At 43.9% G+C, this 18130-nt stretch overlaps 2 protein-coding genes across 9 annotated transcripts in view; both read right to left on the reverse strand.

Moving 5' to 3' along the window:
- LOC119450179 (tudor domain-containing protein 7-like) overlaps nt 1-11841 on the reverse strand; it is a 129095-nt gene extending 117254 nt beyond the window's left edge. For 5 of the 8 annotated variants that reach the window (XM_049665691.1, XM_049665689.1, XM_049665690.1 and 2 more), the window contains exons 1-6: nt 11679-11841; nt 11218-11307; nt 10992-11105; nt 7985-8090; nt 6446-6548; nt 5605-5710 (exon numbers count right to left, since the gene is read on the reverse strand). In XM_049665691.1, the coding sequence (XP_049521648.1) occupies nt 5605-5710; nt 6446-6548; nt 7985-8090; nt 10992-11082 (406 nt within the window). In that variant the 5' untranslated portion in view covers nt 11083-11105; nt 11218-11307; nt 11679-11841. Of the gene's footprint in view, nt 1-5604; nt 5711-6445; nt 6549-7984; nt 8091-10991; nt 11106-11217; nt 11308-11408; nt 11595-11678 lie in introns of those variants that run through there. The other 3 variants (XM_049665686.1, XM_049665685.1, XM_049665687.1) reach the window with 3 other exon arrangements.
- A 2758-nt stretch (nt 11842-14599) lies between these two features.
- Nucleotides 14600-18130, reverse strand: part of LOC119450181 (uncharacterized) — a 59515-nt gene continuing 55984 nt past the window's right edge. Inside the window, exon 13 of the mRNA XM_049665692.1 lies at nt 14600-17978. Coding sequence (XP_049521649.1) covers nt 17899-17978 — 80 coding nt within the window. The 3' untranslated portion in view covers nt 14600-17898. The remainder of the gene's footprint in view (nt 17979-18130) is intronic.

Consider the following 18130-nt stretch of genomic DNA (forward strand, 5'->3'; position numbering starts at 1 on the left):
GGCCTCCACGATCAAGTGCGGCAGCGCGCCATTCGCTCCGGCTGTCACATTCAGCACGTAGCCCAGCATGGAAGTGTAATCTTGCTCACACCGTAACCGCTCAACGGCGCGCTGCCGGAGCTGATCGCGGAGGCCACGCTTCGCACCATTTGGCTCTCACGAAGGCACAGGAGGTGGTGCCTATCACACAGATGCGAAGCCGCACACACCTCCGAGGCGCACACACCATGTCCAAAATAGCAACCGAAACATTAAAAACAAAAAGAAACAAATTTTGCAAAATGATTATGACGTTAGTGCTGACCGAAAAAAAGAAAGAAAAAAGAAAAAGCATCCCTTAGAGAACTTTGTCAACTAAGAAAGAGCGGGCATGGCTTACGAGACTAGAGGATGGCGCTCGCGTCTATTGATAGTGAACGTCTTCCAATCTTGGAGGCTATAGAGCGGGCCACTGGAAGCCTGGGAAAGCAAGCAGAAAATCTAACATGGCGGCCCCCAAGAACGAGTAGTGTGGCTCAGAAAGAGCGATTTAGTCAGGATAATCGAACTTTGGGGCCTAAATTCGTCCAAAAAAACGGTTGTGAAAATGCATTAGCTCTATGGGAACCGTGACGGTGCAATAATGAAGTCCGGAATATCCAACAAGTCCGAATTTTTGGAGTCCGAAAAATCCGTCGGCGACTGTATATATATGTGGACACTCCAGGTCAGTAGCGCACCCAGGATCTCGGCCAGGGAGGGGTTGACAGTTTTCCAATACCATCTAAACAGCACTAATTTCGATTTCTTCATGGGAAATTGTCAAAAAAATGCGCTTTTTGCGAGTGTGCAGACGATTGCGCGTCTTACATGTTAGTTGCAGTACTCGAATGCACAAGGAAAGAAAAGGTAACAAAGGGGGGTTAGGTCGGCCTCAGGGGGGGGTTACAACCCCCGAATCCCCCCCCCCGTCGGTGCGCCACTGCTCCAGGTGCATTTCTGTCATCGGCGTTGCCGTGAGGTTCCGTATAAAGTACACGGGTGATAAAATCGTCGCAGTGCGCTGTATGCTGTATGTGCGAATGAAAGCTTGTGAGGGTGAGCCGGCGATCATGGCTCATTCTCGTGCACGCAAGGGCGGGAAGTGGGCCAACGAATCTCGCCAACAAATCATCCGTCCATCGCGATGAAGCCCATGCTCTTAATCTTCGACAGCTTTGCACTGAGTGAAAGCGAAACTACCGGTTGACGCAACCGTTGTGGACGAAACCGCGGCCGCTATCGACGCCATCATGGACAGAGACTTGCGGTTCTGAAGGCAAGCAACCGACGCACGCACCAAGTCAACATGAAACTACTGCTTGCTGCAATAGGTGCGGACGAAACCGCAGTTGGATGCTGAACCAGTTGGATGTTGGCGCCGTTTTAGGTCTTTCGCGTCAAGCATTTTCAGTGCTCCGTGCTCGCCAAGCTCCAGAGCTAAAACCAACTGGGTTGCACTAGTCCTAGTCCGTGCGTTTATTATTTTTTTTTATTTCCTCAGATGTATACTTCAGTGTGCACACTGGCGGCACTAATCTACAAACGGGATAAATGCACATGGTGGTAAGTTACGGCCTCCAAGATTCAAGCGCACTGCCCGTTTTCAGAGGCTGGGAGGCTACAAGCTGCTGGAGGGTTTATTGCGCAGTTCGCCTGCTTCTGTTACACACTGTGATGTGCTTTTTGACACTCGGGCATTGGTAATGATGATATGTGGCGTTTTATGGCGCAAGGGCCATTAATGGCCAAAGAGCGCCAGGCATGGGTAATGGAGGTTCTTTGGATCAACCGCACCTCGTGTTCGCCGTCTTAGCCACATGTTGAGCGCGGAACCAGGGAAAATTTATCAGCGACTCTCAGAACCCCGAGGAAGAGCCTGCAGAAACCCTGGATTCCACGGGACCCACTTTGAGAACCCATGCTCTAAAGGGATGCAGTTTACAGAACTGCAATAACTGTTTTTGATGCAGATCTACGAATTTGTAAACCTCGTGCTTGTTTCTTTTATAAACTTACCAATTTAAGTCAATTTTTATTTTTAAAAATGAAGATATTAAATGAAAATTCTAGTTCCGTAAGTCACTACAATTTACCTTGCTTTCTCAAATGCAACAAATTTTATTAAAATTGGTCCAGGGGCTCTCAGAAAAGCATTCCCGAGATAACCCCAGCATTTCTTAAAGGACCCCTCCCCAGTCCCTTAAAGTAAAGCCCCTGAAAAATAAATAAAGTAGCGCCATTCGTGTCAATGTGCAGGCACCTCCTCTCCCGTGCGTTCTGTGGACTGTAAACCAAGTTAGTTGAGATGCAAAGCCCATCGAGAGTGGCACTTGGCCGGAAAGATGGGCTCGTGCAATTATCCCACAGCAGGGCGGTGTGGTTCTCAGCGGTGTATTGGGAGTGGTTCGAGAGAAGGAAAAATGCGAAAAGGTAACGTTGAGTACGGCAATGGAATATATGTATAAACAAGGAGCGTGGTTTGCGTCGTGCCTGAAAGTGTAAAAATATGTGGTACTCAATCCGTCAATAAACAGAATTTCTCGCATTGTGTTTAGATGCATGACATAAAGCCCGTGAAAAAGACAGGTATTTTTTAGGCTCTTTATACTTATTCTGCCGTTAGTGCGGTTACAACTTGATCACTATTTTAGGAGTACACCGTGTCATGGATGTGCGTGATGTAAGATTTAAGTCAAGTAAAACGCTTGTACTGGGAAAAACCATCCCGCAAGAAGCAGGGCCAGACGCGAGTGCGCTTGCATGCAGACGCGCTCAGCGTTGACGTTACTGAACGCAGCGCCACTGCACTGGAAACGGACATCCGGGTAAGTACGGCGGCACTGAGAAATCACACGGTTTCAAACGTGACGCACTATGTTTTTAGAAGGTCGAGAAAGCGCCCCCTTAAGTGTCCACCAGCTTTTCTTTTTTTTTTTCTCCCCCTTGTTTACTTGGTCACGGCATACCGTCAATGCAGCACACACCGAGGCAACGGCGGCAAAGCCTGGTATGATGGGCGCCAGAGACGCAGCTGCCGTGCTAGCGAACACGCGCCAGTAGAGCCCAGACGCGGCCGGTTATGCTCGCGGCTCTCGTGTTCGTAGTTTCCTTGTGAACACCCTAGAGGCGCTGCTGCAGCTGCCAGGAGAGGAGGCAGAGGCGAAGGGGCACGGTTGGCGCTACTTTATATTTTTCCAGGGGCTTTACCTTAAAGGGCCCCTCCCCAGTCCCATTTGCAAATTTTGGCTATACACCGGAAGCTGTAAAGCACCATTTAAGAAGCATTTTATCGACAAATTTTTCAAATCGATTCATTATTAGAGGAGTTAGAATAAATTAACTGTTCTGTTATGCCGTCACGAGGCGAGCATCACTGATAACAGAGAAACTCTCACTCTCTCTGCCTCTAGTAGCGTTCACAAATGGTGTTCCTTCCCCGTTTCCTCCCATACCAGAGCCGAGGGACATACCGGGGCAAAAGCTCTGCCTCCTTTCTTGCGACGTTACGCTTTCTGCATTGGATAATTAGTCATGGTGAGTGACGAAACATGCACTGCGAAGAGGAATGTGTGCATGTGATCATGGCTCTCTGGCTGGCTGCTGGCAGCGAGCTGCCTCGAGACTGAAGAAGTGCGGCGTTTGGTTTGAAGTTTCAGCTGTTTTCATGGCACCCAGCAATGTAGCACTTTTGACACAATTGTCACCGTGTTATGTATACACAGCGTCTGTTTGTTAAAAGTGGTCAAACCTGGTGAGGGGCCCTTTAAGATGTATGCAATACATTTTTAAATGTCATTATTTTCATTATTAACTGCGATTTTGATGAGCTGTCTTGGTGTTCACGTAATACCTCAAGGGGATATTACACAGTAGGCTCTCTGTGATACGATCCCGCCTGATACCAATTTCGTGATGCTACGAATTTTTCTAAAGTCTTAGTCCAAGTCCATTAGCTAACAACGTGCTAAAATGCGGATGTTGCGAACTGCTCTTCAAGTCACGGCGAATGATACAAACAACCGAGCCGTTTTATGATCTCCGGCGGAGCCAGCGAGGAGGCATCTGCACTGTGGCAGCACCAGGCACTGGCCGTTTTCATGCCGGTGGAGCATCCACGCCAATGCGCCAGTCACATTCCTGTCTCAACGGCAACTTACTCAAACTTTTCTACCTTTGCACTCGTCAGATCGCATGATACGAAGTAGCTTCACCTCTGCAAAGTAAACAAATTTTCTTATCTTACGCAAACCATGCCCTGATCACCATCAGGCAGCAGCTAAAATGCAGCAACGAAATTAATCTCGAGATAACGCGGCATATCTTCAAATGTTAGCCCCAGAGCACACTAAGTGCACAGCTTGTTTCAGTGATACGAATTTCGTGTTGCATTAATTTTTTGCACCGTCCCAAGAGATTCACATCATCGAGATTCTACTGTACCTGTATAATGAACCCCGAAAGGTTTAGTAGCACGAAAGCAACGGGATTGTTTATTAACCTCACGATTTCTCCATCAAGCGAACAGTATAAATAAGAAAGGTGATCGCTGCACAGAGATGTACCCACAAATTTTTAATTTTTTTTATAGCTATGCTTCAAAATTCATTAATAGTATGCGCAGAGTGCACTAGAGAACAAGTTAGAACTCAAATGTCTGGACATTGGTTTGCACTGCCAGTAGTATGTGGACATGTAGTGGGTTCTTTCTTTTTAAGAATACTAATCTACATCAGGCATAATTAGCAAGTGGGCTGAGTGTAGCCAAGTATACTGCACATGCATTCATCAAATGTTCATAGTTAAAATTAACAGCGTGATGAAGATGAAATAAAGCGACAGCAGATGCACTATCAACCAGAAATTAATTGCTGAAAAGGGTTTAAAATACACATCCTACACTGCATGCACCTGCAAGGCAACAAAAGTTAGCTCATTTACAGCAGATCACAGTTACCTCACTTGCCGCAGAAATAATAAAATACAAGATTTTAAGAAAAAGAAAACGGGACGTTTCAGTGTTCTTACAACAAAGTTTAACACCTTTTTTATTTCTGTTCTGTGGTGACTGATCTAACCACAATCCATTGTCACATTTACTTTGTTGCTTTGTGGTGCATGCAGCACCCCCCCCAAGGCATGTATATTAAACCCTTTCTCCAATAAATTTCAGGTTGATATCACTTGCCCACTTTCATGTACATCGCACTCTTAGTCTTAATTACAAACCACTACCAACTTGTCTAATTTTCTCTTCTCTTCAGTCAGATGTGTTTCCTTACCCGAAGAATCTTTAAGGGTTAAAGTTAGGAGTGCACATCTTTGGTTGTAATAAACGAGAAAAAGTTAAATTCTTCATCATTATATTTTTTAATGATGCTTAAGATGCAAGGAATGTGTTAAAACTAGGTTATCAACAGACAGAACTAAATGGCACATGAAGGGGATTTCTTTGTTGGTGTTTTGTTGTAGGTGTAAAATACTGTAGCCTTTAGTTTCATGAGCAAGAAGAATTTATCCATTCTTGCACAACTACCGTCTTAAATTACACACACACAAAATGAAACACTTTAGAAAAGGCCCAACCTCCAGGGGATGTAGGCGCAGGTCTCGAACGTGTGAGCTTCGAAAGGAGGTGGTTTGGCCGGTACCCGGCATTATATTGACCCGAAGGCCGCCGATAAGACTTTCGCTGAAACCAGACAAAATGCAACAAATGTCAAGCGTGAACGAATCCACCCAATTTCTTTTAGGCATTCAATCCCCAAAGCCAAGCCTCATCACAGACACTACAGAACCAGTAGCCCACGTTGTACCGTGACATGTCAGCTATAGTACAACATAGATGAAGACAAAAATGACAACAGCTCAATACAGTAACACGGTGTTATCATCTGTCACCTATGTTGTGTTGAAGCTAACACATCAAGTTACAGAACTATATTTGGTGAAGCCTGGCAAGATCACTCCCTCGAGCAACTCGTAGCATTTGTTTTGAAAAAGAAATGTGACATCACCAGTTGAAAGGCTAACTTTCTGCCTTTAAACTTCCCTCTCACTTTCAGACTAAAAAGAAGCACTAGACGTGACAGATGCCTATTCTCAAATTTGATGCTTTCTGTGGGAAAATTCACAAAGCTGAAAAATGGGATTTTATTTTGTTTTCAAATAAAGCTGAGCTTTTTCATTAACCAACTATTAACCAGCCTTTACCCCTTTTTACGATGTCACAAGGAGCTGATTCAGAAGTTCTTGAATGAAATTAGCAACTTGGCATACCCAAACTTCTGCACTCATTAAAACAGGCGTAATTTCCATTCATAAGGCGTATTATACCACTCCAGCATGTCATCACAAATTTCCCTTTCATTTTTATTAAAACAAGCACTCGAAAGTATGACTGCAAACAAGAGATAGCATTACTTACTACGGGCCTAGGCTTGGAAGACTTCTGGCCTCTGACCATCTGAGCGACATGAGCAGTTGATTCACTCACCACCACGTGCACCACAGTGTTGCCATCAGCATTCCTGCAAGGAGGATTGCTCATATGAAATGAAGGCAAGTGGCTTGCATCAAATTATATTTTTGCTATACAATTTGTAAACCTCTGCAACCACAATACAACAGAACAGCCCCAATTCATCAAATTCATCAAACAGCCCCAATGATAACTGGAGAATTTCAAGTAATAAGTGCAGTGTGCAAATGTATAGCTTCAACCGTCCAGGCTATTTATTAATGCACAGTGCACACCTAACAGCCTAGAAATTCAAACAAAGGTTAACGTTTGCTTCTTGACGGTAGCATCAGCCTGCCTAGGTGATTACTAGCAGTATCTTCGTCACAGCCATGACAACATACACAGTACTTGCATAAGTGTGGCACTTTTTCTTCCCGACCTTGACAAGGTGCGGTAGCCCTGACATGGGGCGGTCTAAGTCAGTCCAATTTTCCCACTCATGCACATTTCCAGTGATTCCTTTGTACGAAAAGTGTGAAAGCTATTGTTTTCATAACACATTTACGCCTGCATACCATGCACCTGGTGCCCATCTAGTCCACCACTGTCACTGTCGTCACTACTCAGGCTCAGTTCAGCAGCAAATTCATGCATACAGTCGTCCTCCATGCCACTCAGGCACTAGAAATGCCTGTGACTTTAAAGCTTTTTCCAACAATGTCCGAAGACACAGCACAGACTAGCTCGAATCAGAGCTTGCATTTCATTTCCCTCCATTTTCAAGCTTTTCTTTTTTAAATTTTGGGCCATGAATTTAGGTGTGTGACTCTTGCACCACTGCGGTCCCTTACTCGAGTGTATATGGTAAACCTAGAACCAGTGGTCACTAAAGAACCCCCGAGGAAGCTGGCCCACCGGCATCCATAATACGAAAGTTACTTTTACATGTGCTCCAAAACCTATGACACAGCACCCTACACCGCATCAACAATACTTTGCTAATGCCTGCCAAAGCCAAAGCTGCCAATCTGGCGTAGCGTAATTTCAGTCATTCTCTCACTTTCAGCACAATTTGGCACAGCTATTTGCTTCGGTATTAAAATGGTGCAACCGGTGCAGGATTCCCACCCCTGCATTTAGCACTGCTCAAGTTTTCACTAACCTCATGCAACACAAATTTTCACAACAAATGACTGATGGGCTTTGATGTCTCGTAAGCTGCCCACTGAATGGGATGCGAGAGAAGCAGTACTCCAGTACTACAGATCAATTCTGGCCCTGTGAGGTTCTTTTAACATGCACCTAAATCTAGGTATATATGAGTGTTCTTGCAATCTGGCCCAATGCAGCTGCCGCAACCAGGAACAAAACCCACGACCTCGTGCACAGCAGAGCACCATAGCCACCATTCCATTGAATGGGAGCCACTGTGTCATACTGCAGAAAAACAACTGCTGTGCATCACTGCCTCATAAACATTAAGGCAGTGTAGAGGGCACTCACGTGCTCAGCCTGACAACATCCGGGATGCTGCGCAGGTACTCTTCTAATGTGCTGAATCCCATCTGTCGATACGGGATGCGAGTGCCCGTCAGGGTCCTGTACTCATCTGGAGAGAAAGGAGCAACCAAATGTTATGTTAGAATTCATAGCTGTGCCTGGGCAGTGCGACATAACACGGACAAGAGGAGAGAGGTGAAGAAAACATACAAGACTGGTGGGCCACCTAACCAATAGCTTAGATTTTGCCAAGCATGGCAATCGGCAGCTACAATCACAAGATTTCCAACACTAAATAAACAAGTAATGAAATAATGGGTGCATACATTAGTAAACAGCACAAAGCAGTGCAAGCAGTACAAAGATTGCAGCAATCACTGCTGAATTGATACGATAAACTGCTCTGCCAGGTGCATGATAAGCAGTTTCAATGTGGCCAACTGTTATTCTTGCACTAAGTGAATAGTCGACAAGGTTTCAAGAACTGAAGCTACACAGTGTGTTATGAGGTGCATCATAGTGGAGAGAGCTGGATCAATTTTTGACTGCCTGGGCCGCTATTTTGTAGCGATGCCTTTAAAGTAATAATACCTTTTCGCGCTTATCGCGCTTTGTCAGTGGTCAGAGCGACGGTCTGCTCACGATATCAACGTTGATATTGTGAGCAGACCATCGCTCTGACCACTGACAAAGCGCGATAAGCTCGAAAAGGCATTATGACATTAAAGGCATCGCTACAAAATACCGGCCCTGGGGTTCTATATTGCAGTGCTAGCATGACATTTTTTACTTTTTATTTTTTTGTGCTACATGGAAGACATTCACCTTAGAACCCTAGAAAAAATACTGACAAGCCTCACAGTGACCCTAAATAATTTACTATAAAACAGCATTTCTATGAACTAGGTTTGGTTTTGCTTCCTATGAGGTGTGCATGTCATGATGCAGAAGGTGGTCATGAGGGACTAGGACATGTAAGGTTTTGACAATCGCTCTGGCTAGCTTGGTCGTCTGCTATGCCACTACATCTGGTCACATAACATGTAGTGCCACAGTAGACAGCTGAGTGAGCTGAATCGATGCCAGAAAGTCGCATGTTCTGCCCCAACATCACCACCTTCTGCATCACGACATCATAGACACATACACCTCCTGGGAAACGAAACCAAAACTAGTTTATAGAAGCATTATTAGAGTAAATTATTTGGGTGCTCCTAAGTATCTTTTCTAAAATTTATTTATGTGCTTATTTATTGAAGAACCTACAACACCTAGCTGGGCTTTACTGTAGACATGGTTGATATAGCAATAAATATAAAAACACCAGAAAAGACACAGTTACTATAACTTGCAAGTTTAACTAAAGCATGCTTCTCGCAAGCTGACAAAAACACATTTGTGGGAACATTAATGACACTCATGTCCGATTGATTTCACTCACAAATCGTAAGAGGAAGAAATAAGTGAACCAACACGTCCATACAACAGCTTATTTCTCAAACCATTTTAGCATGATCATTTCTGCGAGATATATAGTATAGGTTTCCAGTTTCATTATTGAAAATAACATACACAACCTTTATGCTCCTTTGTTGCTGAAGAGCATTTTAACCTAGAGTAGTTCCAGCTTGCTTAACGCTATATTGATTAACAATTTGAGAATTTGTTAAATGCTAAAAAACGAAATGTCCAAAATGTAATTCTGTACACCTCTTAACATGTACACCCTTGCAATTTTTTAACAATATCACGCGAGCGTCGACTGGACAGCGTGTCAGCGGCCTTGTAGTGGCGAGGGATGGCAGGATTGGCAACTTAATGTGCGGTCATGCAAGGTGAATCCTAGTTCAAATGTATTCTGCTGGGCTGTTCGCTTCAGGCGTGCCCCTCACCGCTACAAGACCACCGACACGTCGTGCGGTCGACGCTCAGGTGATATTCTTTAAAAATTGAAAAGGTGTACCTAAGTCTAAGTACAATAATTTTTGTATTCTGCTGCCCATCAGAGTTACAATAGTCCAACCTATTAATAGCCATGTGTTATCATACACACAAGCATTTCATGCTTGAAGGAGCCTCGCCACAATTTTCAAAATTCTAAATCAACATGCCCTGTCATGCTGTTGTATGGCCAAGCAGCGAATTTACAGCCACTTTAATCACACTAGCCTTCCTTATAGCTTTCTAAAGACCATGCCTTCTTTTAGGTACATTCACCTATGACATAGTAAGCTACACAATTGGTCAATAATTAGATGAGTGGGGTTCCTGTAGTGGTGGCAGGTCATTAGCATCCCTTTACCGTGAGCACAGCAGCAAAAATCTAAAACACTAAAGCAAAAAACAAAGGGTAGCAAGCAACACATTCTCATGAATGCAGCACAGACTTACTTGTAAATGCTGTGGCGAATGCTAGGGATGTTAGTGACAGCTGAAGAAAGCATCACAGTGCTTCCTCAATCCTTAGCTTTTTCACATACAGAAGTTTCTTTTAAGTAAAAAAAAAAAAGAAAAAAATTTCATATATCTCAATGCAGACTAGCAACAAAAATTCCTGTGGAAATCAATATAAACTGCATAAGTACATGCACATTAGGGTGCATACTGAATTAATCTTGCCGCTCTGCACTTGACACACTACCAACGCGCAAGCGAAAAGCAGGACTTTCTGCAATGTTATCTATTACATGATGAACGCAGAGCCCCGAATAGCATAATGGTATTCGGGCTGTTCGCTAGGTTACAGATAACCTATCTACGAGACGATAAAAGCGCGTTCCTTGAAACCCCACAAAATCAAACTTATTTTTCGTTAATGTGAATCCCAAGTCAGCCTTCGAGCACGGCCCAAACCCATATTTTATATTGTTAAGTTACTTAGGATGGGAGACGCGCCAGCGTCCATCGCCGCACGATGAGCCCCGGCCCACTTTAAGCTAGCGCGCCGCAGGTGCGCTGGAAGTTTCTGAGCTCGACTGCACTTCTCAATAAAACGCGTGCCTATGCTTACTGTCGAGGTATCGAAGAAGTATGCCCGACTTTTCGCTCGTGAGGATGGACCGCAGTATTGTCCCGACATCTTCCATAGATTCCGTCCCCATGTCACCGTAGTCGATGTTTCACGCTGCCAAAACAGGAGAGAAAGAGAGCAATTAATCGTAAACCTAAGGAGAGAACCACCACCAAAAAGCACGAACGCAGGTAGTTCGAAGGCACGTGCGCGAGCGGATTCTAACCTGACAGGGGCGCCGAACGCACTTGACGGCGCTACTTGACTTGAATGCGTGTTTGCTCGTTTGTTGGGTCCAAGGTGTTAGGTCGGTAATCTGAAAAGCAAATTCAAATACGAATACCAAATTTTAGCGAGATTTCTAACGCCCATCCCGGACTATACAACGCAGCATCGCTTTCGAACGTTAATTCGCACCCTCCCCCGCAGAAGCCACTGGCCGTTGCAATCAATAAACTAGATGTTCGTAATGCCCTGTATATTGTATACACGAAATTGGAATCGTATCACGGCACACCGCAAAATCTGACAAAGGGAAAGTTTAGACAGTAAAACACACAAAAGGCGGGAGAAATTAAGGCAGGCCATCCGAGGCTAACGCGCCGGCGCGTTCTTTTTGACAGCGCTCACACCCGCTGCTCGAAGAAATAGAACGTTCTAACACAACCGTTGTGTAGGAGCACTTACTTGCTCTAACCATAGAATAAAGAACCTCTGACTGCACCGTAGGTCAAATAGTAAAATGATGATAATCCAGTGAAGAAAGCAAGGGTGATTCGCACTCGCCCGCTACGTAAAGAATCTTCCAACACACTGCGCAAGTAGACGGGTGGCTCCAAAGAACTGCCGAACTACCCTCGACCCGTGCCAACGTTGCCCGCGCGCGCACGTGCGCTCTGAAAACGAAACCAAAAACGTCTCAGCTCTTTAATCGCACCCACCCTTTGGCACCGCACGCCTCGCTTACTGCTTTAACTGATCGCTACAAAATTTAGAATGTAAAAATTATCGTGCTACCTGTGCTTTGTATAACAAAAACGGCCAATGAAATATACTTTGTGCATATGCTGAGTACCGGCCGGGATTTGCCGTGACACCATTGTTCAAGTGAATTTCTTTGGCTATTTCGCCCGTTCTCTACTTCCACCGCCGACACAAAAGAGCCGATGCCAAAGGGCGGGTGGTCACGTGCAACCTTTATTTGGCTCAAAAAAGGACAGCCACCTTGGGACAGCTGTGTGAGCGCACGTACGCGCTGTCGCGCGAGAGCTCTGGGGCGCATGCAAGGCTGCTCTGGCCAGGTTGCTGCGGTTCTGTGGTGGGGCGTTGGGGAAGGGGCTATTAAAGGTTTTTTTCCAGGGGCTTTAGGCTAGCTGCCCTCCTCTTCCTCCACCACCTTTAATTCCCCCTGCGTTAGCTGAAATGTACTATCGACCAAGAAAGTTTATGGAACAAGGGATCTGACAAAAATCTGAATTTCTCCGCAGCCTCAAAACGCAGCCTAGCGAACGACATTGTGATGAACAGTTTTACGGGCTACTTAGGCTGCTCGGATATATATTTAGAGATTTCTGAGATCCCGTGGTCCGTAAACTTTTTTTGGTCGATAGTACATGCTGTATCCGGCTGGCGACCGTTTTTCAAGGACCTTCTATCCTGTAGTGCAACAGAAAACCTACCATTCTAAGTGTCTAAACATGCAGTGGTTTCCCTGGAAAGCTAGTAGAAATTTTTAAGACAGAATTTTTCAATGTGCGTAGTCTCTTCTTAAAACTGTGTACAGACGACTGCGTTGATTACTGGACGCAATGGCTATCTCAGAGGCCACGCATCAGTAGACCACTCTATAACATGCGCTAATTGGAAACAAAGAAATAGGCAGTGTCCAAATCCTGACGTCTATGACGTGATTCCGGCTCCCAAAATTATCGCTTCTGCCGCATATCACCAGAAAGTATAGCCTTTAAGATTTGCATTTTAAATCCAGAGGAAGCCATGCACCCTATGGGGCGTGGATATCTCGCACGCGAGTTAAAGTTAGCAGGCGTAAAATACAATTTCAGGCAACTCTCCCTGCACGGCTTTTTGGTTACGCGACAGTACAAGGATTGGTTACACTGTTTCACCATTGGGCGACGCCACACGTGATTCTTGTACCACTTTCAGCACCAAATTAAAAATACAATTCCTTGCTTATGGGACACAAGTATCCTCGTTTCTGTCAACATGACACACAATCATCTCATTCCCACCCCAATCTAAATACATGTTCCGAGCGGTAGACAGTCGATCCCCCCCCCCCCCCCCCCCCTTTAAGGATGGGTCTTTAATCATACTGTCACAAGGCTGTCAGTGACAACCCATGAAACACTAAAAGAGGTAAAGAACGCCTAAATACTTATTTAATGGATATAAGCGAAACGTCTAAAGGAAGCCTAATTTTAAACATTATTTGAGTGTACTTCTAGAAAACCTCCTGTAGCTATGCTAACGCCATGTGTGTAGATGTCTAGAAAACTTCTCGAAGAAAGGTTTATAGACCTTTATTTCCACTGCCGAAATAATTTGGTATCTCTAATTGGAATTAATTCATATCAGAACAATAGCTCTTTGTACGATCATAAAAAGAAAAACAAGATTCGAACTGCACAACAGCAAGACTTGAACTCGGGACCTTGCGTCTCCATGTCAGACACGTTAACCATGCGCTAGATGATGGTAACTTTTTTTTTTATTCCTTTATTTACTAGACCACGTTAACTAAATTTTTCTTTATTGCCATACCAGATTAACTCTTCTGAATTTGTGGAATAGTGGGAGCATCTTATGCCGCTCAATGCATGTATGCATCACTGCATATGCTATGCACAGGGAGTCCAAGGTGTCACGTACTTGCAGCCATATGCGGCTGCAAAAGAATGGCTGCCCGATTTCTCGTAGGAAGACTAAACCTTAGACATACAAACGTAATGCGTAGAAAAAATGGGGCACGGAAAAGGAAGACAAAGATTACTCTGTTGTCTTGACTCTTGCGTGCCCCTTTTGCGCTACATATCACATAATGCAACATCAGTTCGATATCAGCTGTGGTCTATTAGTTTGTTCTGCTCAAGTACATATATGTTACAAGGATTGTCTGCAAATGAGCAGCCTTATAGGAACAAGCATAGCTGGCAAATAAAGTGTTCAGTGAACCGACTTGTGGCCACCATAGAACGGCGTATCTCGAAGTTTACAAGCTGCGGTAGAACACTTGGGAAGCACGGCCCTCCTTTTCTACCGCTGCCTTCTCCCCCGGGGCGGCTGTGGGAGCGGAGGATGGCAGTCGCCTTCCACACTCCCAACGGCACCTTTGAAGACAACCCACATATCACGAATAGGCTAGATATGCTTGTTAATGACTCTCTTCTCTATGTAGTTACACAAGAAAACAACACATGCTACCAACTATCCTCAGTGTAACAAATGTACACCTTCAAGTGCATCATTCCTTTAATAAAGCAAAGTAGCGAAGTAGCCTTCTAGAAGTATTTGACTATTTATCTACCTTGACAATTATCATTGATGGTTTCTGCACCATGTTTATTGTGGTTTCCCCAAGTTTGCAAGATAAACACCAAGTGATCCAAGTGCCTTTGCTTCCATCTCTTGCACACACTATGAGACTACACATAATACCAAAGAAAACTCATATTTATGCAGATACATGTGAACACAAATACATGCATCGCACATTCACTAGGTATAAGTAGCCACAGCATTAAGTAGCAACAAAAGAAGCCAATCTCTTGTTGAACATGCGAATTGTGCGAATAGGGTGAGAAGGATCCTAAACACAGTTGCATGCCATTTCCTGTTTAAAGTGTCAATTGTAACTATTTGAATCCAGCCTTTGCCTCAAAATATTTTAGTCTCATTTTTGCGAAAATCAGCAAGATGTTGCAGGCACAGCAATTTGTTAAATAACATGCAGCCATGGAGGAAGAAAAGTCAGCGCAACATGTTGCGACAAGTTTTCCACCGCCGCGCACAGCACAGTCTTTTCTGTAAAGATAGCAGGTGCAACAGCAACGTGGAGCAGCCACACCAACACATTGTAATGAAGACATTAAATGTATGTAGATTCACGAATAGGCACAACGTCGTATTGAATAATAACCAGCATGGCACACTCAGCGCCCATGGACATCACCAGATTTTATCTACTCGTCACATAGTCTGAAAGCAACACTGGTAGGAATTGGGTGCGTGCCAACCCAAAATTTCATTAATCACATACTTGGTTAAACCAGCGGAAGCAGTTGTTTAGCCAAGTAGCAAATGCTCAAAGTGATACTACTTACACAAGCAGTAGTTGTACAACATGACTACAAGAAAACTACTAAAGAAAGAAAGTAAATGTCAAAAAGCAAGCTTCAAGGTTAGGCAATTTAATTCTGCTGAGATTTACAAGATAGTGGTATATCCACAGAATGAAAGTTTGGCATTTACCTGATGCACCACATGAGGCTGCAAAAGAAGACCCACAAGAAAAGAAAAAAAAGAATTCCTAGTTTATGATAAACTCAAGAAGACACCTACCATTGTTCCCCTGATGGCTGACAATCAGCAATGGAGCTATCCCACGTCTAGCAAAATTGAGCAGAACTCCACCCTCGCCGACACTCACATTCATGCTCATATTCATCACTAACTCATGGCTATGGAATAAGTTAGCATTTTAGCTGTGGTGTAGAACTCTTAATGCTGCATCCTTTAGCAATTATGTAAATACGAGTGGGCATCAACCATAAGGCATACACGTACAGCACTGCACATGAGTCAACTAACAAATAATCACTGCACATGAGTCATACAACAAATAATAATTTCAAGTGTAATGGATTTAATTTCTACTAATTGCATGTAGTCTTTGCAGCTTTCTTTCAATTCACCTGCGCTCTCCTAAAGTCAGTGACTCAGACCGTATTGGTTTATTGGCAGATTTATTGTCGAAGGGGCAATACAACATCTTTCGAACACGGTGCAATCTATAAATTATACAGCCATGAACATGTGGGCCAATTATTGTTTCGTTGCATGAAGCAGGGAGCCCACAATCTTGCATAGAAGAACACTCACTCTCTCGGGTGGCTTTTGAAGTCCTATCTATTATGCCCCACTTATGCTTACATACACCCACACAGCAGCCCATAGACACCATGCGCTGGGCAATTGTTCATGATCACGTGTTACTATCGATTGAAAGCTTGCGCACGAATACAGAGCCCTCCGATCTTCAAGCAATAGGGGGAAAAAAATCGGTTGTCAACGTGTTCTACTTGTCATGTCATCGCTCCTTTGTCGCTATCTGTAATCTTTGTCAGACCTTAAGGCGTTACCAAAACAACGCCTCGGAAAGTATGAAAGGAGCGATAAGCGTGGCACTGCTATCAGCACCATCCCAGCTGGGAGGAAACATGTTGAGGACACACGAATAAAGTAAACATTGTGCTCTTTATATCTCCATCATTAGGCCCTTTTCAAAAGTTTTTGCGGGAATATATTCATTGAAGGGTATCACACTTACTCCTGTGTGTTGTCAATATTTCTTTAAGCAAAGGTGTTGCAGAGCCCCTTTAAGGTATGACAATGCTTCTTAAGCACATGCCACTTAATTACACATAGTTTCTGGGTAACAACCAAATTTGAAAGATTAATTTGCAGACAAGGGCACTTCTGCTTGGCAAAATCTTGTCAGCAGCTAGAGTAAACAGTAAAAAAAAAAAAAAAAAAAAGCACTGCAAAAAATTACAATAGCAGGAAGTATGTAGCCAAAGAATGCAATGCCACTTAATCACGCAGGCAAACCATTTCGTAAATTTAGCAGGAGCAACAATTTCACAAACTATCAATTGCCAGCGTGTTAGTGAGCCACCGATGCACCAAGAGATGGACAAAATGTGCTTGTGCATTACCATATTACTATTGAAATTACCATTAAGTCTGGTCAGACATTTTCAATCGGTAACTTCACACCAATCCATAAAGCAATAAGTATAAACACAATAATCAAAACTGTCAGAAAAAGAAAATGATTTGGTGACTAGTTGCATAAAATGGCAAATGGGAGCCACCGCAGTGCACACCAGGCATGATAAGCAGCAATTTGCTGTATCCAGGCATAATTTTGATAAGTTATGTACATGCATAACATGAGAATGCTAAACAAAGTAAACTTCACCCTCTCAGACCTGTTGAAGGGTGATCGCTAGGTTTTATAAGAGTGACATTAATAAAGCAGCTCCCAGCAATTTCAGTCTTCAAAGTATGGTAAAACAACGACCATTGCTGGGTCTGGGGGGGGGGGGGGGGATAAAACCAGACATTTCAGCATTACCAGAGAGGAGATATTTACAATAACTGCGGGTGGCACACAAATACTTTGTTTACAGTTCAGCATGTCTTCACTCCATTTGCACTTTGGTGATTGCACTTTGGTCAGCATTAAGTTTGCTGATGCTTACATCAACATTTGTACTGTGAACAGTGCAGCATTCAATGAAAAATCAGAGATGGATGTAAAACACAGAAGCGACACAAAACATGCAACATGTAATCTACAGATGTTTAAGTACAACTTGAGAATGCACAGCACAGTTACAAGCAACTGCCGAAGATAAAACACAAGCACAAGCTACGATTGTCCACCTTTAATTGGGAACAGGAATTCACAGTCTCCACAGATTTCAAAGCAAAGCATGTGCCAGCTTTGTGTGTGCGATCTAGCCTGGCACTGTACAGCTCAAACACACTGCAGTTAAAATGTTGCACAGGAGCACAACATGGAGTACGACATGCAGCACGACATGGAGCACTAAATGGAACATCACTGCTACACAAGTGGCATGAGATGAGAGAGCTATCCTCAGTGACGCCAGCCAAGCCTCCGCTTGATAGAAGACTCGCTAACAACAGACTGGAAGTTCAGAGCAGTGGGAACAAAGCCTGCATAGAAAAGAAAAAATAGCACACCTTAGCCAACATAAAGGGTCAACCGCAGCCTTGCCAAATCTACAGATCCATGAGAATATCTGCAGCTTTTCTGTTTTCTGTGCATTTGTTGATTGGTTGATTGAATGATCCACAGGGTTCAATGT

This window comes from Dermacentor silvarum, chromosome 4 (genome assembly GCF_013339745.2).
Source record: "Dermacentor silvarum isolate Dsil-2018 chromosome 4, BIME_Dsil_1.4, whole genome shotgun sequence".
Classification (NCBI taxonomy): domain Eukaryota; kingdom Metazoa; phylum Arthropoda; class Arachnida; order Ixodida; family Ixodidae; genus Dermacentor; species Dermacentor silvarum.